Here is a 24,917-nt window from a genome sequence, read left to right as displayed (position 1 = left end):
TACACCATAAAACAAAATGAGATATCCACTTTAAGAACACTCGCAGTTATTGAAATCTAGTTTAGTGCATATTAATGAATGACAATACCATTAAAATTATCAGCATAATAAATATGTTCTGTCACTACAATTCCTATCTACTGACCTCGAAGTAATAACTGCAAGCACTAATAAACAGACAATATTAGATGTGGTACAATACCGACAAATGACCTAATTTTTACATATAGATGCAAGAAAGGGTCCATTATTTCTATTTGTCAAAACAATAATAAAAATATGCAAAAAGTGTATCATTAAGAATAAATCGATTAAGGGTGGTTGATTAATACATCGGATTTTTTGTTTGTATATATTTTGGTTTGTTTTATTTGTCTTTTTTTAATATTCCCTTTATAAAAAATGGGTGATCAACACCACTTGATTAAGAAGATGCCAGTGCTAGCATCTTTGTGTATCGAAATTTGTAACGATGAAAAAAAATTGATAAATGTTTTTAGAAGTCTGTGATATTGGTAGCCTAATGCGAAAGCTATTCTGTGAGGAATCAGCTGCGTTCATCATATACAGTATTTTGATAGCCTAATGCAAAAGCAATTCTGTGAGGAATCAGCTGTGTTCATCATATAAAATCTGACACTTAATAAAAAATACATAAAAAAACAGTGTGGAATATTAATATTGTAGGAAGATACTTCAGAATAATCACCATCTAGAAATAGAAATTAACAATAAGGAAATCAAATCAATCTCTTTTGTCATAACTTTTTGTACATGTATGAAGGCTGTAGTTTTCTAGTGCAATGTATGGGGTTCTCCGATTAAAAACACTGTATCTACTTCTAGCCGTTTTGAACTAAACCAATTGCAGGACTCGTGAGCAAATATTTGTTTTTATTTTGCGTGTTATTTGTTTGTTTATTTGTTTGGTTTTTTTTTTTTTTTTTTTTTTTTTGTTTGGTTTTTTTTGTTTGCCTTTATTTTTATTAATTTATTTATTTATTTATTTATTTTTGTTTATTCAATAACATGCAACACTGCAAGAAAAAAGTAGCAATAAAAATATGTATGAATGAGCAGTTTATTCGACGATCGGAAGTAAGAATGAACGAGAAACTAAGCAGTTATAAAACTGTTTTTCTTTATTCCTCTAGCCAAAATTAATAATGACGCATTATACCATCTCTCCACAGTCATTTACATTTTGTTGAAACTCTAAATTATCAAAATACATCTGATAATAATGTAATACGTTTAATATAGCAAAAATGATCCATTTTGGATTTTTTTTTTTTTTTTTTTTTTTTGGAAGTTCAATCCAAGATCGAATATTTTATAATGGCCTGCAAGTTTAGTAAGTTTATATTGTCTTTTTTCCCTTACATTCACAGAGCAGATATCTAAAAACAGATAAAATATCTGGTATAACCAAGAATGCAAAAATGATTATAATTATGAAAACACCAAAAAGTCCGATAAACTTGGAAGAATTTCTTGAGTCAGATGCACTGGTTTTCTTCCTAATGGATGCGCTTGTTCCTTTTTTATCAACACGCATTTCATCCAGCATCTTATTTAGTTCGGCATCTGATATAATATTATAGGTTTTTACAGTATTGGAACAGTTAGGCTCTGCCATCAATTGTTCATCTGGAATGATACAATAGTTTTTTTTACAATAATCTAATTTGATGTTAGATGCTAAGCAAAGTAACGTTGAATGTAAGATTACTTATTAAAGAGTAATCAAGGGAACCAATGTTACAGCGGTAATCAAAAGAATGTAATCCAGGGACAGAGACCAGACATGGAAAACAGACAAACACAATAAAGAACAAAAAGTAACTTAAATCATACATACAAAGTAGCAAAAGCGAATGAGCATCTCGGACTCCACTAAAAACTGAGAGCATGGACCAGGTGCACCGGTAGAGTAAGCGTCAAGGGTAGACAGAGGAGGAAAGGAAAACTATGACCCGTTGAATAAATCAGTTTTCATGGTGCAGATGGATATACCATAACGATCTATGAGTTCATGATGACGACCATAAAACTTCTGTAGTGATGACTTCAATCTTGTTGCAAGATAACCCTGTTCCAGAAGCCTATTTGTTAAAAATCGTTACGTTTGTCGTAAAATTTGGTCAATAGGTTTCCTTTACCATCGATTTCTAAGTGTAGATCAAGATATGAGGCTGACTTAACAGTATGTAGTATCCTTTATCTCAAGTTCCTTGGGCTAGATGCGATGTATCAAATCCCCGAAATTATGATTGTTTAAAGATAATACGTCATCTATATAGCGGAAACTGAGATTATTAAAGGATCTAATCAAATGATATTCTTTCTTTCGGATCAGATCAGCTACACAGTCAGCCTTATAGGAGTGAAAGAATAGGTCAGCAAGTAAAGGAGCACAACTTTTTCTTGGACAGCTGTGAGTATAGAAGTTAAAAGTTTTGAAAGAGGTTTGGTTGTACATTTTTGCAGATACAGCTATGAAACTTTGTTTGTATGGATACTTATGCAGTTTAGGAATCCAGTACATAGACGGTAAATCACAATCATTGTCTTTGGTAGAGAGACCAAAAGAGCATAACACAGATTTATGGTTTTCCACAATCTCTTCTTTGGAGAGTGTGTTAGCAGTATAGGTCTTATCACTGCTATTATTTTCTACGTCTGCCTATGATAATAAACATTGGATGTAAAACATTTTGCAGACAAAAACAATATTATTTTGGGCTTTGTCTGCTGGTACTACAACATATTTGTCATGTATAGTAGACACTGTTTTTGCTACATCGGGATCTTTGAAAACTGATGTAGCTTTGGCACACATTGATCTACTTAAAACTTTCATTCGTTTCAAAATTAAAGACCTCATGGCCCTTAACCACTCTGACAGAGAATCAATGTCTTGTTCTCGTTTTATCCATTTTCTTGTATAGTCCTCATGGCATCCATAAGAACTTTAAAGTTATAACTACAATTTATGGAGTGTGGTTCTCGGTACTTTGGACCTTTAGAAAGGATATTACGTAGAGGTTTAAAAAATGAATACTAAATATTTTTAAGCTTGCAACTTCATTTGAGTTTCCAATCAGTTTGACCTTTATTGCTTTTATTTTCGTATTTCTTCTAATAGATGGTTTTCATTTTATTGATATTATATTACTATTTTTCCTTAGCTTGATTGGGGGAAAAATACAATATCATCTTTAAAAAAGTGTTATGAAAAAAGAAAATTAGTATAGATACTTTATATTTGGTTTATTGATTTAACTCACCTATACATATTGGTGGGAATCCAGCCCATTTGCGCGCCCGTCCGCATGTTCTTCTTTGGTTACCACCGATTAATACAAAACCTTCATCGCAAGTATAATTCAGAATGTCATTGAAACTCTGGCCTGTGATGGAAAAGGTTGCGTTTCCTGGTATGTCTGGATATGGACATTCTATAAAGAATATCATAACAGAAATTATCGAATTACTTTGTCATATCAACTAGTGAAAGGCTTTTAAACGTATTCAATAATTACCTTGCATGTTTCTTTGCATTGCCTCAGACTTAGGTTTTGATGGTTGAATGGGTGTTCAAATATGTTCTTTTTTTAAGTTTAAAAGGTAAAGTTACAAAAACATTTTTTTTTGAAAATTATAGCTTCATAAAATAATTGTGTGTTAATGAAAACCCAATAATTTTTAAGTGTTGTGTTAATGATTTTAAATTACAAGTAGAATGAAAGTATTTTTTTTTCAATTAATAAAAACAAGTAAAATCCTGTCCCACAAAGAAACCGACAAACCTGATTTCAATAAGAAGTAGATTGTGACGATGACAATCGCATCAGAAGAATCTAGTGACATTTGATTATCCCCCCATCTATCGCCAACATACATAACTGAGGTATTTTTTGGATGCCACAACAAAATTTCATCTTCGGTGTACACGTACACGATGCCACCATATCGAAATTGAGTAGATGCTTGTGTCGTTCCTTCGGCGTAAAATAATAGTCCACTATCGTTTCCATGTGGAACTTTATACTTAAAATATTAAACCAAGAAAACATTGTTTATTTCTGCACGAGTAATACATGCGTTCAAAAACTTTCCTTAAAAATTCCTTGAAATTCGAAATTTAACTTCCGATTCTTCCGGTTTTTGTGTCTGTTTTCTTGTTTTCTTGTTTTCATGTCTGGTTGTTGTCCATGGATTACATTCTTTTGATTTCCGCTAGAATCGTGGTTCCGTTGATTACACTTTGCCTCTGAATGATTATAGACAAATGGTGAAACATAATTTCTTTCTTCTGTTTACACAACACAAATATCTTTATAAAGCGCTTGTTTCTCATACAGCTTACAAAATCTCGAAATACAATAAAAGCTCTTGATAGCTATTTCTTATACTCTGAGTTTTATACTACGAGAATCGATTTTTTCACCGTGTCATAGTTTTTCTGACATCTATTGTCTACCAATGACTTAACAATTTTATCAACTCAGTGAGTGTTTCTAGAATAGCAGAGGCGCTGATTATACCAGTACACCTGGACAAAACTTCCATATTTTAGCAGAGTCCGGGTTGCTCATTTTTTGCTTTATTAATTATTTATTCATTTTTTGTACATGTTATTTTGTTAAATGCATTTATGCTGTCTAGTCATTATCCTTGGAGTATGTTCTTTTGGATACCGTTCGTACCTTAATTTCCCTTGAATAATTTCGTTTTTTTCAATTTTCATTGGTAATTGTATCTAAAACTGTTATCTTCTTTAAAAAAGGTATTGAAGGCCATATTACACATCAAATAAATTATCCAAAATAAAAAAGGTTTTTGTGTTCATGTTAACCCAACATATAACAACATTATCTTAGAATTAACGTAAGACTTAAGACGTAATGTTAAAATTGAACACACCTGAACTGAGACCAAGTAATTGGTCAAATCAAATGCACAAGATATTCTTTGGGCAGACGCATGAGTTAAACCTGGACCTACTCTTTCTTCAGAACCAAACACGATTTGCTGTTTTGCTATTTTCCATCCATGTATGTACGCAGTCCCCTCCTTTGCCGATTTAAAGCTATAGCCGTCGTCAGCATAAAAGACTCCACCTTCTTTAAAAAATATCACTTAATTCCTAGTTCAATGTTCTCATTGCTTTGAATAAAGATAACGGAACATATATTTACACTGCTTCTATTAAAGTTGCTCAGTAATAGCCATCTTACGAAATCAAAGTTACCGATTAAAATTATAACACAAATGATGATATTGTTAATGGTGGGCGATTAATAGAAGCATAGTTGAGGATTCTCAATAAACTAATGTTGCACCGGAAGTGAAAAGAAAATCTTATGACAATTTTTCAACGTAAACATTTTGAAAAATATGGATTAAAATTATAATAATTATATGAAAAATATTAATTAAACAACATAAATACTTAATCAGATTTACTTTAGAAATATCAATATTTATAATCTAAAATGAGGCAATTTTTAGTCAGTTTCTGTTGTGGAGGAGTAACTGGGCATTTATTCCCAAACAGTAAAACAGAGTTGTTACCAGCCGTTTTCCCATATGAAAATTGCTGTATTTAAAAACACAATTCAATTCCGTACAAAAATGATCTTATTTAAACAATACATATTTATAACCCAATCAAAGTTTTAGAAAAGTCCACCTTGTAGTAATAATCTTGGGGTAAGGTATTTGAATTTTTTCAGGCAATTTATTTGAACTCAAATAGTAAAACAATTAATGTATTCTATGAAATTTCCTGATTTCAAAATAATATAATTAGTATTGAATAAAGAGCACTGCAAGTCACAAAATAGTGATGTTATGAAATATAATGTCAAATGTTCATTTTCTGAATGAATGTACATAGACATATGCTGGATAGAGGCATATGATGGACAAAGGTATATTATATAAAAATGCTTTAACTTGATAAAGAATTACAAAGCTATGAAACAGAATCTTTCCTCAACCCTAAAAGTTAAAATTTGGTAAGATTATTGGGTAGCCTTTCAGTCTCAGGCGAGGAATAAGTTATGATTCAATCTTAATATTTCAAAGGGCTGTGAATGTAATTGAAAACGCCATTTCAAAAATTTTACCAATAAGTAAAATATATATTCGTCTTAGTGCATATTTAAAACATGTAATTAATACTTTTCATTCTTACTTTTACAAAGGGCAAAGTTGCTAGAGGCGAAAATCTTTATTTTTTCAGTTCAAAATCCCTATTTGGAATTATTCCTTTTTGCATCATAACGGTTTAAAGCTTGGATACATTTAAACGTTTTAGTTACAGATAAACTAAAAATAAGGAATACCTCCATATCACAGGTCTACCTCCTTAAATGGATCAATTCATTGAAAAATAACAATTCCGAATAAAAAAAATAGCCAAATCTGAGCTGAATTTACCTATAAGAAGTGATAATGAGTAACATTACTGGATTGACGTCAATGAACGATTTGCCGTCATTATGTTACGATTACATTACGATGCTATATTTTATTGTTGCAGATATTTTCTAATGCTGGCACCTGTAATTACTTTATTCATTCTGACACTTGAAAAAAAACAAAATGATTTAGACTATGAAACAAATTCAACTACTTAATTTTCATAAAGTAATTTGTGTCTGGTGACATCATATAAGAAGATTAGTTAGAAAATGAACTATAAATTCACTAAAAAGTAGATCGACAATTCCACATATATATCATAATATAAACAACTTTTAATTCGGAAGGCTAGAAATGATTCACTGAACAGATTGATATTATTCATTCCAAAAAAATAAATAAATATAGATGATCATTAATAAAAACATTAATAGAGGCTTCTTAAAAATCCGTCTGAAGATAAGCACTACTTAAATATGCACAGAACTGAAAACATTTAACCAAAAACGTAAGTTGTCAGTTACCGTTTGAAGTGAAAGTATCTTCAACAAATACCCAAATTTGAAGAATCCATTCGATAGTTCTACAGGCACTGTGAAATCAGCCTCATATCTTGACCTACATTTAGATATCGATGGTAAAGGAAAACTTTTGACCAAACTTTATGACAAACCTGATGACTTTTCATTCAGTATTGCCAACTTTCCTTTCATCTGTGACAACATCCCTTCAGCATCTGTGTATGGAGTGATCATACCACAACTCATACGTTATGCCAGAGCTTGCCGAAACTACGCCTTTTTTGTATCGCGCTAGAGCTCTAACAAATAGGCTTCTGGAAAATGGTTATGTTGCTACCAGATTGAAGTCATCACTACAGAAGTTTTGTGGTCCTCATCATGAACTCGTGGATTGTTATGGTGTATCCATCTGCACCATGAAAACTGATTTATTCAACTGGTCATATTTTTCCTTTCATCGTTTGTCTACCCCAGACTTGACTTATTATGAGCAATTCGGCGGGTATTTCTGGAAAAGCAGAGGACGCTTACCCTACCGGTGCACCTGGTTCATGCCCCCAGGTTTTAATGGAGTTCGAGTTGCTCATTTGTTTTTGTTACTTTGTATGTATGATTTTAGTCACTTTATGTTCTTTTTTGTATGTGTCTGTTTTCCATATTTTGTCTTCGTCACTGGATTACATTCTTTTGATTACAGCTATAACCATGATCTCCTTGATTACTCTTTGATTACCGCTATTACCTTGGTTCCCTTGATTACGCTTTCAAATTGTTGTAAAAGAAAACTCGCTCAAGAGAAATATGTGGAACATGAATACTTATACACCAATATAAAAGCAATTAAGCTAAACAGAGGTCTCATTCCCAAAATTTGGGAAAGAACTAAAAAATATTGGTAGGAAATAAATACAGAAGACAGGATTTATAATGTATTTGGTCTTGCTTCAGTGATACAAAATGTTATAAGTTTGAACCAACAACAATGCATCAATACGTTATTTTCTGCAGTTCACCCTGCTAACAGTCTATTGAAACATAGAGACAAAGATTTCCAATTTTTTGAGAAGTGATTCAATTTAGGTAATTTAAGTCTACACCTTTATATATATATATAGGTCTGAAAAATTCCCAACGATGTTAGAACTGTCAAATTTATGATGCAAATGTTTGGTCGTTCCCTCCGCGGGACTCGAACTTGTACTGCTGTGACATCTATGGCAATACCACCTGCACAAAGTCCAGCGCCCTAGACCACTCGGCAAGCTAGGCTATATAAAAATATAGCTTTCCGTGGCCGGGTCATTCCTCCTCGTAGGATAATTCTAGGGCTGTAACTTAGTACACGATGTATGGTAGTACGGGACAGTTCCTTATATAAGGAACTTAATATATAAGTCTTAAGAACTTTGCAAAACAATATTGATAGAATAATCTAAGTTAATTATCATGTACGTTTGTGGTCGATGAGGCGCTCCAAAATGAATGAGGACATGAATCATGATTTATTGTTAACTACACCTGGGCTGTATGACAATACAAATTTGAACGACCCTTCAATGAGATTCGAACCCTTTTCAACCCAAACATCTATGACAAAATTGTCTGCTGTTAGCGAAGTTAAGTGAAAATCATATATTTTATAAATCTAGTAACAGTTCTTTTAATGTGAATCTAAAGCGAAAACATTAACACATAATGTAACGCTAAACTCTGGTGATAAGTGGGTAAGACAGTTCTGCAACAGTATACAAATTAGCAATCGCAACTTCTCGGCCAATCTCGGGATTCCGAGCATAGCCGGGATTGGCCGAGGATGTACCGATTGACAAATTAGGACACATAATTGAATATATATTAATATCCAGTGGCAGATACAGGGAGGGTAAGCATTCCCCTTTTTTATTGGAAAATATGTCTTTGTGTCTTAGAGCATATTGAGAGATAATAAAATCCTTGATGAATTTAACATTTTATCTACCTTCATTTTCATCTTTATACGTTGGAATCCATAGTCTTACTTTTATATCATCATATCCAAATACAACCCCGCCTAATCCTCCAGAGTCAGGAGTGTTGCTGGCGAAAACGACACCTTCAATTTGTAAAACAAATGTGATTGATTTTCAAACATTGATTTGACTATATAGTTAGGGAAACCGGGCAATATTTTATTATGTAAAAACAGAAGATATAAACAATACATCATTTATGGGTGGTATTCTGCAAGACCGAAAAATGAAATAAATGGGTGTTTATGAAGTAATGAGAGAAATATGACTTGGTCATTGCAATCTACCGCCCAGTTGCCCGTCAGATTATATTTTCTGACCAAACATTTTTATTAGTATTGTCAAAATCATCTGATATTACTAACTATTTCAACTTAGAATTTTTGATCGATTCACCGGTTTACCGAAAGATTTGTTAAACAGGGCAATCACAACCAGAACTTTTCCCATATCGTTTTTCATTTGGTTTGATATATAAAATACGCATATTAGTTGTTTTAATTTTAATTAGTATATATGTATAAAAATGCTTGTCCCTCAAAAATGCGTAATGGTAAATAATCCAGCAAAATCATATCAACTATCGCATTTGAAATGATTTACGATTGCAATTATGAAAACTTTCGTGTCCTTAGAGAGTTCACAAATTCGTTTATTGACGACTTTTTTTTTTTTTTTTTTTTTTTTTGTGGTATGCCCAATTTCTAAAGAGGGTTTTTAATTTAGGTGGTTTAGCATATGTTTCACGCCAGCGTGTGCTATTTCAAAGTCATATAGTTTGCATTTAAAGCGTTCTCTTTAAATAAGACCAAGCTTTAGACGGCGGCATTTGCATTTCTAATTGCTATGGTCATTACAGGCTGCATATCAGTTTGTACTTAAATCTAGCCGTAAATCGATTTTGAAAACTACATTATAAAAGCATCTAATCGAATAACCTTTTGTAATGGGTTTTTGATATTAATATGTGCGTTGAAAATGACAGTAATATAAAATCTAAAAATTCGAGACATGTACGGTTAACAGAGTAGCATTTTTTGGTATTCGATATTCGGTACCTCCGACGGTTAACTGGTTGATCAGTTAACCGTTTCAATTACTAATTTTTATGTATTGACATTTAAATCGGCGTATCTGAAATTGAAAATTTATTTTCAAAACTTATTTTATGGTCATGAAATAGAGTTTTTTTACAACATTTTCATAGTCATTATTAAAAAGCATTTCTCATATTATCATGATTATTTCTTGTTACATTAAACACTGATTTTGTGTTGCTTAAGATATTGATCTGGTATGAAGGACCTTAATTTCACAATCACAGTTAACGCTGACTATATTAAAACAATGAGGCTTTGTCGGATTTATTTTTGTTTTTCGAAACCAAGCAACTCAAATTACACTTTAATATATCATGTAAATTTCCCTGATATAGCTCAATTGTTGGTGCATGCATTATCTTACCGATGCCGTCTGACATATATCCAGTACCCATTAAGGTACGAACTGTAACAATATCGGGGGAGGATCCAAGTCCATGTTCAAGTTCTCGGTAGTTTTCCCCTTTGCGATCTAAAAAAAATTAACTGGTCGTGTTGAGAAATTTGTATAAACCGTGCGTCATTTTTAATTTGTTGAAGGCCGAAATAGGCCATACGACTTTTTCAATACCTTGTCGATTGAAATAATCTGACAAAATAGCTGCAAAATGTACTATGTAACGATGCAGCAGTGCATTAGTAAACATCAAGATCACGATCTTTAAAGTTACGATCCGGAAATCGATACCGAAACCGTTTTTTCCGATTCCTCATTTAGCTAAATTCAAAGTAAATGTCAGCTAAAAATTTTATTTTGTTTCTCAATCACAAACCGTTTTATCAGCTGTGTTAAGCACTTTCTGTTTGCTTAAACAGTATTTAAAGGGATAATGGCTGGTTTTTACATACAGACGTGACTATGTGCGATCTTTTCGTGATCTGATGAAAAGTAATTGAAATAACAACAAATACACCTGTCTGTTAAAAATCACAATACGAAACGGATCGTCATCCAAGAATCGTGATAATTATTTGATCTTGGCAGAGTGGGATCATTGCCACATTTTTAAATTACGATGAACAACGTAAAGGTAGAAGCTTTAAGTGATTATCAATGGAATTCTTTTTTAATTATTAAAGACCAAAAATATATCACACAAACAACAGAAAAGTTTTTCAATAGCACGTATAATAGAATCTCACTCTGTACAATGTTTTATCCATTCATAAAATAATTAAAAATCATAATGTACTTTACAAAAAGTAGAGAATTTCGTATTTATTAGTGTAAAGACTGACCTGACTTATTTTTATTCAATCGGCTGCAGACATTTTGGACATTTAGCAGTTTTATGCTGGCATATTAGCGGATTTTTTGTGAAGTCTCTTTAGATATTATAGACAAAATAAAAAAAAAGTCATTTGTTCGGACAAGTTTCTTTTACCGATAGTAACCCTGGTTAGGTATACCTCCCTGCTTACTAAAGGCGTAATTAAAGTATTAATTTGAAAATGACGAATTTCATTTTTTAGAAGAACGAACGATTAAAGAAATCATATCATCAATAAGCGAAATATATTGATATTATAATATGAAGAATGTGAAACCTCAAACGCTGCTAAAAAAACATGAATTTAAACACTAAAGCCCTCTCACATCTTTTCTCCAAAATGACGTAATTTGTTATGATATACGGTTTTATTGTCCTTATGCATTATCTTATTGTCATGGTCTGAAATGTGTATGGACCCTAATGTGCAGTTTTGGTAAGGAATTGTGGGTTGTTAGAAATTTGGATCGAATTGTCTGGTATTAATAAGCTGTCATTTTCATTAAAATTCGGGTGCCATTACTTTACCATCCCTATCTTGGAAAAAGTAATGATTCGATTTGTATTTAATCATCGAAGCTAGCCTAAGTCTCATAAAAGGGTATGGTTCTCAATTATATTTTTTTAAATTATATGAAAATGTAGCTGCCATTATACTGTTTTGTAAGCTCCCGATTGTACATGCACAAACCGGAAATTGATGCCCTTTCTCCCCATAAGTATGCAGGACCCAGTTGATAATACAGCAATTTATGCTCCCTGGGAGTGTATAACATTTAGAACTGTTATTTTTCATAAATGGTCACGTCCTGGGTAGATTTAAGAGAAAAGGCAAACTATGGCAATTTGAAATAATCGGTTTCATGGTGCAGAAGGATACACCATAATGATTCACCAGTTTATTGTGATAACCATTAAACTATTGTAGTGATGATGTATTCGCCAAATCTTTGTTACTTTATTATTTAAACTCACTACTTATGTCCGTTGATATGTTGAATACAGGTTGTGGCATATCCGTTGAAAGCCAGGCACGGACTCTGACCTGACCACTGATGTAAGGTCCTTTGGGTGCAGGAGGTCCGTCATAGAGCGTTCCTGTACCTGTAATAAAACTTTATTAAAATTTTATGTGTCAAAGAACATTAAGTACTACACTAAAAACTGGCAGCATGAATCAGGTTTACCACTAGGGTAAGCGTCCTCTGTTTTTTCTATAGAATCACCCGCCGAGTTGCTCATAAAAAGTCAAGTTCCGGGGTAGACAAAAGAGGAAAGGAAAACTATGACATGATGAACAGATCAGTTTTCATGGTGTAGGTGTATACACCAATCTACAAATTCATGATGGCGACCATAAAACTTCTGCAGTAATGACTTCAATCTTGTAGCAACATAAACCTGTTCCGGTCGCCTAACTGTAAGAGTTCTAGCACGATGCAAAAAGTCTACGTAGTTACAGCAAGCTCTGGCATAACGTATGAGTTGTGATATGAAAACTCCATACTTGGATGCTGAAGGGATGTTACCACAGATAAAAGGAAAGTTGGTAATTCGGAATGAAAATTCAAATGAATTTCCAATGTTAAAAAACGATTTTTTTTTAGATTAGAAATTCATTTTCTAATATTAGAAAATGAATTTGTTGTATTCAATTATGATTTTTTTATATATTCTTTTTGTAATATCAAAAATGTGACTGATTTGTAATATTGCAAAATGATTTTTTTAATTAGAAATTCATTGTCTAATATCACAATTTCATTTTCTAATACTACAAATTCATTTTGTAATATTACAAATTCATTTTCTTATATAACAATTCCAATTTGCAATTTTACAAAATGTGTGATACTTTATGGTATTACAAAATCAGGAACTTGTAAAATTAGAAAACGATTTTTTTTATATCACAAAATGAATTTCTAATATTGAAAAACGTTTTTCTGATATTAAAAACGATTTTGTAATATATATAAAAAAAATGTTACAAAATATAGATTTTCTAATAATAAAACATAACTTTTTTCATATTACAAATTTGATTTTTAATACCACAAAATCCTTTTTTAATATTAAAAATTCAATTGAATTTCTAATTTAAAAACGGTTTCTAAATGTTAGATATTGATTTTCTAATATTAGAAATTGTATGTGTTGTATTCAATTACGATTTTGTTAATATTAGAAATTTATTTTCTAATATTACAAATTCAATTTGGAATATTAAAAAATGTGTGATATTTTATAATATTACTACATCATTTTCTAATATAACAAAGTCCTGATCACACATAAATGAATTTGTTATTTTAGAAAATTAATTTTTAGTATTAGAAAATGAATTTCTTATATTTGAAAAAAAAACATTTTCTAATAAAAGAATGATTTTGTAATATCAAAAAATGTTTTTTTATATTACAAAAAATGATTTTTGTCCACTTTAGCTTGCCATATTATATTGGAGCCTTTAGACGTATTGTATGAACTTTCTGAGGTATTTGCCTCAACATAGGATGTGTGAATTGTGTGTTAATTTTTGTTTGTACAACATTTTCCCTTTAAATTCTTCATGTTCAGTTGGAAACAAAATTATATGATACATTTTAAAGTCACTCCAGACTTTTGATTTAGACCAAATAATTGGTACCAAGGTCATGATAATACCCCATCAAACCGTTTTATATATGCTTTTTTCCCTTAAACCGTTTGCATCAAAATGCCTGAACGATAATATATTTTTATGACAAAATTCTGAAACCGTGATGGTTTGTTTCTGTCCCTCTCTCTACAAGCCCTTATTGAGAATATGTTAAAGCGTTCGGGTTGGTATCGCTTGATATTGTTGTGAAATACGTTTTCACATATATTAATTATCCTGAAGTATTTTGGGAAGACAAAAATATACTTAGGGATAATGGTTTAGCATTGTCTTACCATTTAAGTTATTAATTATTATCATTTTAACAGAAGTCTGTCGCTGTTTTGACGTCTACATTTTCCGCCAAAGAAGAGTTATCGTTCTTTTGGCGTACATTAATTTTTATACCAGGACTGGTTAGATGCGGGTTTAAATTCCGTGTTTTGAGTAAATTAGTCTTGTTATAGAATATTGTTGTATATAGTTATGTTTTATTCGTTCTGCATATTTGTCAGTCGCGTCAGGGTTGTAAACGTCTTTTATTCCGCGAAATTAGTGTATTGTGGGAAAGTTCATGCGATGTCGTCAACAATCTGACGTTGGTGTTTCTACTGAAAACAAAGTTAGGAATTCGAAATTCGACTGTCCCAGGGATCGGCTGTGTCGTTCCCTTGACCTGTTTATTTGTCACGTTTGGACTTGTGGATATTTATATAGTCAACGGTAAGCTTTATAGCTCTTTTTATACACATCTTCCTGTATTTCAAGTGTTTTTAGACGGTGAATTCCGTAACGCTTTTACTTGAAGGTGCTGTTTTTGCTAGGCCAACCCCGGCCTAGATTTGATATTTTATTATTATCACTGATAATTATTTAGTGTTATATTTATACTTTTGTCTAAATTACTGATATTATGCAGGTTCTTTGACTTGGGTAACGGAACTTGTATATTGTTTTTGGATTGTCAAAATTATATTCCTGCATAATAAACTATTCATTTTTATACGTGTTACATGCAGTTTCTACGCCCATCAGTTTCTGATTATTTCGTAGATTTCCGCTCGGTTTCCTTGTTTTACAATATTGGTGGCAGCGGTGTACGTACCCAGTTCTCATCAGTTTGTGTAGCTATATTTGACTGACGATTTTTGTAAAATAGTAGTTTTTCATTGCTGAAGGACTGAATTGTTTGATGCAATACCTCTTAACTGGAACGTGAATTCGTTTAGTTGAGAGTAAATTTGACTTTTTTTGTATTCGGAAACTGAATAGTTTTGAATACTTTTGGGTAGAGAATTCTACCATAGTTTTTTTTAAGAGAATTAATTGTAGAAATTAAACAGTAAAATAGTTCAATAATTATGGCGGATAGTCATGTGGCTCATTCTAGTTCTCGTACTGGTTTTGTTACTAGATCTCAGTTTTCAAAAAAGGGGGCAAATATAGTATATGAGATGGCAAACTTTGACAATATTTCTCAAGCTGAGATATCACAGTTGGTAAGTAGTCACAGTAGTGGATCAATTCATGAGAGATGTTTAAGTGAAGATGCATTAAATATAACCAGTTCTGAGGTAAATACAGAGTCTAGTGATGTTAGACAAGAGAATATGAAGCTCAAACAGCAGTTATCAGATGTAAGTAATCAACTAGCTCAGACAGAAGATAGTCTAGAACATGCTGAGCACGATTTAGCAGAGACAAAAAGAGAACTTTTTGACACTATGCAGAGTTTGTTGAAGGTTACAAAAGACGTGTCAAATTATGAAAAGCTCTTGAATGATGCAAATGTGCAAAATTGGCATTTGAAACAAGACATTGAGAAGGTAAAAACTGAGAAAATCAGGTTGCAGTACGACATGAAAAAAGATCTTGACCAGGTAAAGAATGAAAATGTCAAACTAGAATACGAGATGAAAAACAAAGATTCAGAGATACAACGTCTGACATTAGAGTTGAGAAATGTGTCAAGGGCAGGCAATTGGAGTGCCACTGAGAATAGTTACTCAGCATTACAGAGAAACGCTGGTGCACAGAGGGTAGATTATGGTCACGGAAATGAGTTTTATGATACTATGAGTTACATTCAGACAGGTATGGGTAACCATAGCAGCAGTATTAGCAGTTACGAAACCAAAACTAAGCCTTTATCCTCACGGGATTCAGGTAGTGTTAGTCATTCAGAGGAACCAAAGTTCAGACTGTCGTATTTTAATGGTAAAAGTGATTTTCAGAGTTTTTGGGCTATCTTTGAGATTGGAATAAAAAAGTACAATTGGGACGATGACAAGCAATTAGAACATCTTATGTGTAGCTTAAAAGATGAAGCTTTGATATTTGTGACCAAATTGCCTGTACCTGTAAAAGGTAATATCAGAAATCTTTATACTGCACTGGGCCAGAGATATGGTGATTTTCTGTTACCCGAGCACTATCGGGAACAGTTAAATCAGGTAAAAAAGAACAGTAAAGAAACCATGATTGACTATGCAACCAGAGTAGAGGAGATGGTGAATAAGGCATATCCAGAACTAAGTCCGCCTCATTTAGTGACCACATTTACTATTGAGCACATTTTAAGAGGGTTGATAGATCAGAACCTATCATATGAGGTAAGAACAAAACAACCAAAGACAACTGATGAAACCTTGCAACTCATAACCTGGCATGAGTGTTGTAGAAAAGGAAACAAACGCCAATTGAGTATAAGGCAAATAGAGGAAGATGACTCTGGTGAAATTAGAAAGGTTGGTAACAGTAAGCAATTTGTAACAGAAGACAAATTCAAAGAGGTAAACAATCAGATAAGCAATTTAACGGGTGAAATAAGTAAATTAGCTGCTACATTGCAACAAAATGGTGCTAACAGAGGTAATACAGAAAGTCGTGAGGAAAAAAGGGCACGATATGCTGAAATTACTTGTTATAAATGCAATGAAAAGAGTCATACAAGCAGATTTTGTCCTCAAAACAAGGAGAAAAGAGGTAACCCAAGACAGAGTAATAATGACAAGAGAAACAGGATCAAAGAAAATTATGGTAAATGCAAAGGCAAGCATGTGAGTGCTGATGGTAAGTCTTTAAACTAGTTGGGGCTAAGGCTGACGGCCAAGACTTAGCCCAGGTAACTATTGATGGAAATGAACCTTTGACACATGGCTTGGATAATTGTTCAAAGGTTGGTTTTCCATCTAGTATGGAAACTGCCGTTGATACTCCCACTGTTCCTACTGAGGAGGAAACATTCTCTAGTGTTCTAGTGAATGATAGTAGTAATTCAAAGCCTTCCGGGGTTTTGGAATTAGCTGATGAAAATCCTTGTAAATTTGTTGATTTTGATGGTGAACTGGGTGATGCAGATATTGTTATAGATAGAGTTAGAGCAGTTACATTGAAGGTTCCTGTTGTCATTAATGGTGTAATGGTGAATGCTGTTGTCGATACAGGGGCAGAGGTGACTGTTATGAGCAAGTCTGCTTATTATCGAATTCCTGAGGTAAATCGTCCATGTCTTTATCAGGCTCGGAGAAACCTGGTTGTAGCAGAGGCTGGAAGGAAAATGAGTACTTCAGGTGTTGCTGACGTTTCAGTACAAAACGGTTCTTTACAATTTGATTGGTCATTTTATGTTGCACCAATAGGGGACGATATACTACTTGGTTGTGACGTTATTGATGACAGGAACATTACCATAAATACAAGGAGAGGTTCGCAGGTTGAAGGAGAATGGGTTAATTGTGATGTCACTCGTCGAGCTGATAAAGTTGCACGTGTTATTTTAAAGGAAACGATGTCTATTCCTCCTAACAGTGAAGTTATTCTACCAGGTCGTGGTGTTAACTCTGAAGTTTCGGATACTAGATATTGTAGTATTGAGCCTCTATTTGAAGATGACAGGAATTTGTTGGTTGTTAGATGTTTAGTAGACCCTTATCAGAAAACTGTACCAGTTCGCATTGTAAATCTTGAGAATACTCCTATCAAAATTAAGAAAAACTATTTGATTGGCGAGTTACATCCTGTAGTGCATTTTGAAAATATTGATTCTGAGGTCAAGAATGAAACTTCAATGTATGATAATTCAACTTCTAATTCTATTAAACAACTGAATATATTTGATCCTGGTATTCCTTTGATTCCTGATGAGTGGAAATGTAGTAAAATTTCTTCAGATTGTTTTGCTAATGAAGGAAATTTGGCCGAAGTTCCTAAATTACCAGAACATCTTGTTGAGTTGTTTGATAAAAGTGCAGAGAAACTTGTTGATCAAAAACACAAGGTTAAGTTAGCTGAGGTTTTGTTGAATAATGCTAATGCCTTTGCTAAAAACAAATTAGATCTTGGTTTTTGCTCTGTTATTTCACATAAAATTGATACCTCAGGGGCAAGGCCTGTTAGACAGCCTTTAAGAAGGACACCTCAAGGTTTTGAAGGTGAGGAGGAAAAATATTTGCAAGATCAAATTGCCAATGGAGTTGTTGTGCCATCTAAATCTAGTTGGGCCTCACCTGTGTGCTTAGGTAGAAAAAAAGATATGTCAGTAAGGTGGTGTATAGATTATAGACGTCTTAATGATTGTACTATTAAAGATGCCTATCCCTTACCATAAATTTCTATGTGCTTAGATTGTCTTGTTGATGCAAATGTTTTTTTCTGTGATTGATTTACAGTCTGGCTATTGGCAACTTGAAATGGCACCTCAAGTTCGTCACAAAACGGCCTTTATTACGAAATATGGTCTGTTTGAATACACCAAAATGCCTTTTGGTCTTTGTAATGCCCCCTCAACGTTCCAAAGATGTATGGAGTTAATATTTAGAGGCATGCAGTGGAAGACCCTTTTAATATATCTTGATATTATCATTTTATATAGTTCAAATCTTGATGAACATTTTGTCAAATTGAATGAAGCTTAAACCATCCAAGTGTGAATTCATTAAAGATGAAGTTGTTTATTTAGGACACGTTGTTTGCAAAGAAGGTATTAAACCCAATCCAAAGATGATAGATTCTGTGAAAAATTGGAAAACACCTTGTTCAGTCAAGGAAGTTCAGAGATTTCTTGGGCTCTGTAAATATTACATACAATTTGTATCAAATCTCAGTGAAGTCGCTTCTCCTCTTAGTTCACTGACAAAGACAGATGTTCCATTTGAGTGGTCTAAAGCTTGTAATGAGTCCTTTCTGTTACTGAAAAAGGCATTATGTGAAGCTCATATACTAGCATATCCTCTTTCTAAAGGGTTATTCATCTTAGATACAGACGCTCCTAATGTAGGAATAGGCGCAGTCTTATCTCAAGTTCAAAATAACAAGGAAAAAGTCATTGCATTTGGCTCAAAGAAACTTGATAAGCCTATAGCATCACTAGACGTGTGCTTCTTGCTGTCATTACTTTTATTCACCAGTTTCGCCACTTTCTAATGGGGAGGAAATTTCTGTTACGAACAGATCATGGCTCTCTTCGTTGGCTATTTAGTTTTAAAGATCCACAAGGTCAATTAGCTAGGTGAATAGAGACTCTCTCACAATATGATTTTGAGATACAGCATCGTAGTGGTTTGAAACATCAAAACGCTGATACATTTTCAAGGAAAGATGCTGAAGAACCTCTTTGTAAACATCAAGTCGAGGGAAAAGTTGATCCTCATTGCTCTTGTTGTCAATCTCTAAATGATGAATGGTCAGATATTGATGACGTTGGAAATTTAGGTCATACCAGTGATATAATTCGAGTTGTAACCAGGAGTCAAACATCAAATCGTCCTCAATGTAACTGGCTACAAGGTCATTCAGATGAGGAAGTTGAAATCTTTCAAAGGGAAGATGAAGTTTTGAAATATGTCCATGAGTGGCTTGACAGTGGTCAGCCTAGTAGAGATGATGCTGCTGCATTTAGACCCGCTGTTTGGAATTATTGGTTAAACTTTAATCATCTAGAGAAACAAAATGGTGTCATTTTCCAGAAGCATTCTCTTCAGACATTTCTGTACCTTCTTATCAGCTTTTGGTACTTTTTGAGGTCATTAAAAGTTGTCATGATGCTATGTACGTGGCACATTTTGAAATTAGTAAAACTGTTTCAAAGATAAAAAGTCACTTTCATTGGTATAAAATGAGTGAAGATGTGAAATTACACATCAAAAGTTGCGATGTTTGCAACAGAGTTAAGTCCCTTAATAAAAAACCAAGGGCTGCCCTTCAAAAGTATTTAGTTGGTCATCCGATGGATCGCATTGGGATTGATATCATTGGTCCTCTTCTAAAAAGTCAGAGAAACAATAAATATATATTAGTGATCGGAGATCATTTTACTCGTTGGATGGAAGCGTACCCCCTTCCAAACCAACAAGCTGAAGTTGTTGCTGAGAAACTGGTCCATGAGTTCATATCTCGGTTTGGAGCTCCTCTTGAATTACATTCTGATAGAGGTACTAATTTTGAGAGCAATCTTTTTGCTGAGATTTGCAAATTATTTGATGTAAAGAAAACAAGAACTACATCTTATAGGCCTTGTTCTAATGGAATGACAGAAAAATTTAATGGAACCTTAGAAAAAATGATCCGTAGCTTTATTGATAAGAATGTTCGTACCTGGTATTCTTATATTGGAATTCTTATGTCTGCTTATAGAAGCACCCCACATCCAGCTACAGGGTTTTCTCCGAATATGCTTATGTTCGGTAGAGAGGTTTTGATGCCCAACCAGTTGATGTTTCCTCTGCCTAAGGGCCATTCAAATACTGATACTGATACTTACTTAGCTCATGTTAGAGAAAAGTTGGAAGAGGTCTACCATTTAGCTAGACAACACTTAAATCCTAGTGCTGTGGTACAGAAAAAGAATTATGATACTCGTCTTTCACAGACCCAATTTTCTAAGGGTTCCCTTGTCTATAAGTTCAACAGTTCTTCTAAGAAGCTGGAGGAAAAGTGGTCTGGTCCATATGTTGTTATTGATACTTTGGGTCAAGTTCTGTATAAGGTTCAACATAGACGGAAGGTTGATACTGTTCATCATGACAAATTGAAGTTGTTCCTATCAGACGATATTCCTTCTTGGGTCCAAGACGTCCGAAAGAAGATTTTATATTAGCTGATCCAAGTCAGGGGTACCTGCTGTCAGTATTTGTTAACTATAATGATTTTTTTTAAAATATAATTAAGCTTATTTTCAGAAGTCATGTCTGATGTGTACGTCTGTAATTGGAATGATTGCCTTGTGGAGTTGAATAAGAGAGATATGGTTCATCATGTACTGGTAACTCATGTGGAGGAGGAAAGAGTCCCTTATTACTGTACCCTGTGCCATTATAGAACTACAACTTTGGGATTGTTGGAAAGACATGTGTCAACATATAGGAAGCACAAAGATGCCATTGCAGATTTGACAGATAAAGAACAAGATTTTTTGAAAGTATCCCTTATTCCGTATTTTGTTGTTCTCGGTACAGACCGTTCTGTTGACGCCATTCTAAAATCAGCATTGCCAGAAGAAGCTAAAAGCGACTCTGATGGTGAAGCGGAAGACAGCAACTCAGAATCTGAATTTCAGATCCGGGAATTTAGCACAGAGTTCTCTTTTTCAAACACTGAATGCCAGACTGATGAAACATTTAAAAACTACAAAGAATTAAAAGCTGAAATTAATATACTTAAGGGTTCACATCAGGCAGAGCTTAATAGATTTGCTGATTTTATAGCCAGAAAGGAAACTACACTCAAGCATAAATCAGATGAAGTTAAATTTCTGAAGAAAGAACTTGTGAAAAAGGATGACAAAGTCCGCGTTCTTGAAAGGAATATGAGACACAAGGACAATGAAATCGAAAGTTTGAGACGGAAACTTAGATTTTATGAGAATCAAGACTATCAATTATAAAGGAACAATAAAAGATTTGATTCCGAAAGAGATGAACCAGAAAAGAAGAAGATGAAAAGCGTTGTCCAGAAACTGTTTTAAGTTTATTTATATTTCTTGTGGATATTTGTAAACAATGTGTGTTGATATTGTTACGACAGTATTTTATATTGTACTATTTTTATTTTGAGCAAAATTTTGTTCATATAATTAAAGTCGATTATTTAACGGTAACTACATCTTCTTAGGTGCTTTAAGGGGGTGAATGCTTCAGCACTTACTTGGATATTTCATTTGTTCTAAAGAAAAGAGATTACAATAAATTTTCGTTATCGTTTCTTCAAAGAAATTTTTCCTTTTGAATTTCGAGGACGAAATTATTTCTTTGAGGGGGTAGTGTTGTGAAATACGTTTTCACATATATTCACATATATAAGACAAAAATATACTTAGGGATAATGGTTTAGCATTGTCTTACCAATTAAGTTATTAATTATTATCATTTTAACAGAAGTCTGTCGCTGTTTTGACGTCTACATTTTCCGCCAAAGAAGAGTTATCGTTCTTTTGGCGTACATTAATTTTTTATACCAGGACTGGTTAGATGCGGGTTTAAATTCCGTGTTTTGAGTAAATTGGTCTTGTTATAGAATATTGTTGTATATAGTTATGTTTTATTCGTTCTGCATATTTGTCAGTCGCGTCAGGGTTGTGAACGTCTTTCATTCCGCGAAATTAGTGTATTGCGGGAAAGTTCATGCGTTGTCGTCAACAATCTGACGTTGGTGTTTCTACTGAAAACAAAGTTAGGAATTCGAAATTCGACTGTCCCAGGGATCGGCTGTGTCGTTCCCTTTACCTGTTTATTTGCCACGTTTGGACTTGTGGATATTTATATAGTCAACGGTAAGCTTTATAGCTCTTTTTATACACATCTTCCTGTATTTCAATTGTTTTTAGACGGTGAATTCCGTAACGCTTTTTCTCGAAGGTGCTGTTTTTGTTAGCCCAACCCCGGCCTAGATTTGATATTTTATTATTATCACTGATAATTATTTAGTGTTACATTTATACTTTTGTCTAAAATAATGACATTATGCAGGTTCTTTGACTTGGGTGACGGAATTTGTATATTGTTTTTGGATTGTCAAAATTATATTCCTGCATAATAAACTATTCATTTTTTTACGTGTTACATGCAGCTTCTACGCCCATCAGTTTCTGATTATTTCGTAGATTTTCGCTCGGTTTCCTTGTTTTACAATAATAGTATACACTTCTGATATACATCATCAGAGGAAACGTTTGATAAGAGTAATCAAGGGAACCAAGGCCACAGGGCAACCAAAAGAATGCAAACCAGGGACAAAGACCAGACATGGAAAACAGACATACACAACAAAGAACACAAAGCAACCAAAACCATACATACAAAGTAACAAAAGCCAATGAGCAACTCGGGCTCCAGTAAAAACTAGGAGCATGGACCTGGTGCACCGGTAGGGTAAGCGTCCTCTGCTTTGATAAAAAGGCATTAAAAAAAATCTTTTGTGATGCTGAAGTTATTGGTGTCAAACAACATAAGTGCTTGTTATATTAGAATTTTTACACAATGAATTGAACTTGCCGCAATGTGCAATTTAAATTGAAAAAAAAATAAGAAAACAGCATACTGTCTCACTAGTACTGTGCAAACATAACGTTGTTTTAATGAATTGTTAGTTTTAGTGTGGTATTGAATACCCTAATTATTTCATCAAAACTTTCAACGCTTTTTATTTGAAAATATCATAACAGAAAGCACACAAGAATAGTGAAAAAATATATTTTTTCAAAAGTAATTTTGCATGAATAACAAAATGAAATGATTAAGCTTTTAATCAACGCCGTTACCTGAGTAAGCTAATCCGACTTGTCTGTCGTGATGATCATTGTTTTCAAATGGAAATCCCAATTGCACATGAGTATTATTATATCGATAGATGACTGCTCCAAAATTTTGCGGAAGGTCATCATCTCGCTGTGAGGAACCAATGCCGGAAAATATGTATTCTTTTCCATTATCAAGTACTTTAACTTGTACGTCAACTTTTACTGGGTATTCATTGAGATAGTGTGGAATATTCAACACCGAGTTTTTATTATTTCCCGCCACTACATCATACCATTTACTGATAAAACTTGATTTGTACAAGGGTTGTGTTATACCTTCAAAATGAAACATTAATGAGTAACAGAAATATGATCACGACAAATTTGAATATTTAAATGACATCGTCCAAGTGTAAATCACTCCGTTGTTTTATGAGACCCTTAATTAGTGTTTCAGGGAGTTAAAATGAAGCTAGACGTTTACTGATTTTACTCACCTGCAATGTGACGGGTGGCGTTCATGGATCGGGCGGGATATGTTAACCCTTTCCTAGCACTTGATGTCAATCTTTTTTTTATTTTGTAGGATTTCATTTGTTAGTTTTTGATGTGATGTTTTGTTTTCTTCATCTTCAGTTTTGTATATAATTTTATTTTATTTTGTAGACTACATGTACACCGTCTTTGTATCCTTTTATCACGGTCAGATCATGTACTTTGGTAATTCTGATGTACCTGAATTTTTCCATTATTGACAGTTTAGTACTTCATATTTTGTACAATCGATCTCTATTGTAGGTCAAGATATGATGCTGTTGAACGTAACTTATGTAACGTTCATCGATATAAAAACTGGGATAGCTACGTCCATTAAAAAATTGGAAGCTGAACTATATTAGTTTTACTTACCTATAGGCATAACACTAGAAAGGACAAACCACCACACTGTAAACATCATAATTTCCTTTCTGTAAACTTTGCTGCTGATTGTAAGTATATAAAATTACACAATAAAAATGACATAACAGGGTATGATAGAAAGTATGAAAAATTAATTTGGACTAGTTTAAAGTATTTGAAATATTCATACGTAACAACTGACTTGGAAGGCGGGTAAACAAAATGTTAAAGTTAGATTAATGGCATTATTATTTACTTTTTTGGTCTAAGTCTCTTTCAAATAAATTCTGAAATTGAACATGCAACT

The 24,917-nt window shown here is 33.2% G+C and overlaps 1 protein-coding gene across 1 annotated transcript; it reads right to left on the bottom strand.

Annotated features, from left to right (window-relative positions):
• Positions 1-1,063: 1,063 nt before the first annotated feature.
• LOC148614060 (uncharacterized) lies at positions 1,064-24,705 on the bottom strand. Its single transcript, XM_088587878.1, has 9 exons — positions 24,620-24,705; positions 23,732-24,046; positions 12,312-12,440; positions 10,430-10,537; positions 8,935-9,048; positions 4,930-5,129; positions 3,813-4,053; positions 3,291-3,461; positions 1,064-1,650 (listed from the first exon to the last, which is right to left on the bottom strand). The coding sequence occupies exons 1-9, from the start codon at positions 24,666-24,668 to the stop codon at positions 1,361-1,363; spliced, it is 1,617 nt and encodes a 538-aa protein (XP_088444004.1). The 5' UTR covers positions 24,669-24,705; the 3' UTR covers positions 1,064-1,360.
• Positions 24,706-24,917: the final 212 nt, after the last annotated feature.

This window comes from Perna viridis, chromosome 6, assembly GCF_037379345.1.
Source record: "Perna viridis isolate PV_CMFRI_1.1 ecotype Kerala chromosome 6, ASM3737934v1, whole genome shotgun sequence".
Lineage (NCBI taxonomy): Eukaryota > Metazoa > Mollusca > Bivalvia > Mytilida > Mytilidae > Perna > Perna viridis.
This window is presented reverse-complemented; position numbering and strand designations above follow the sequence as displayed.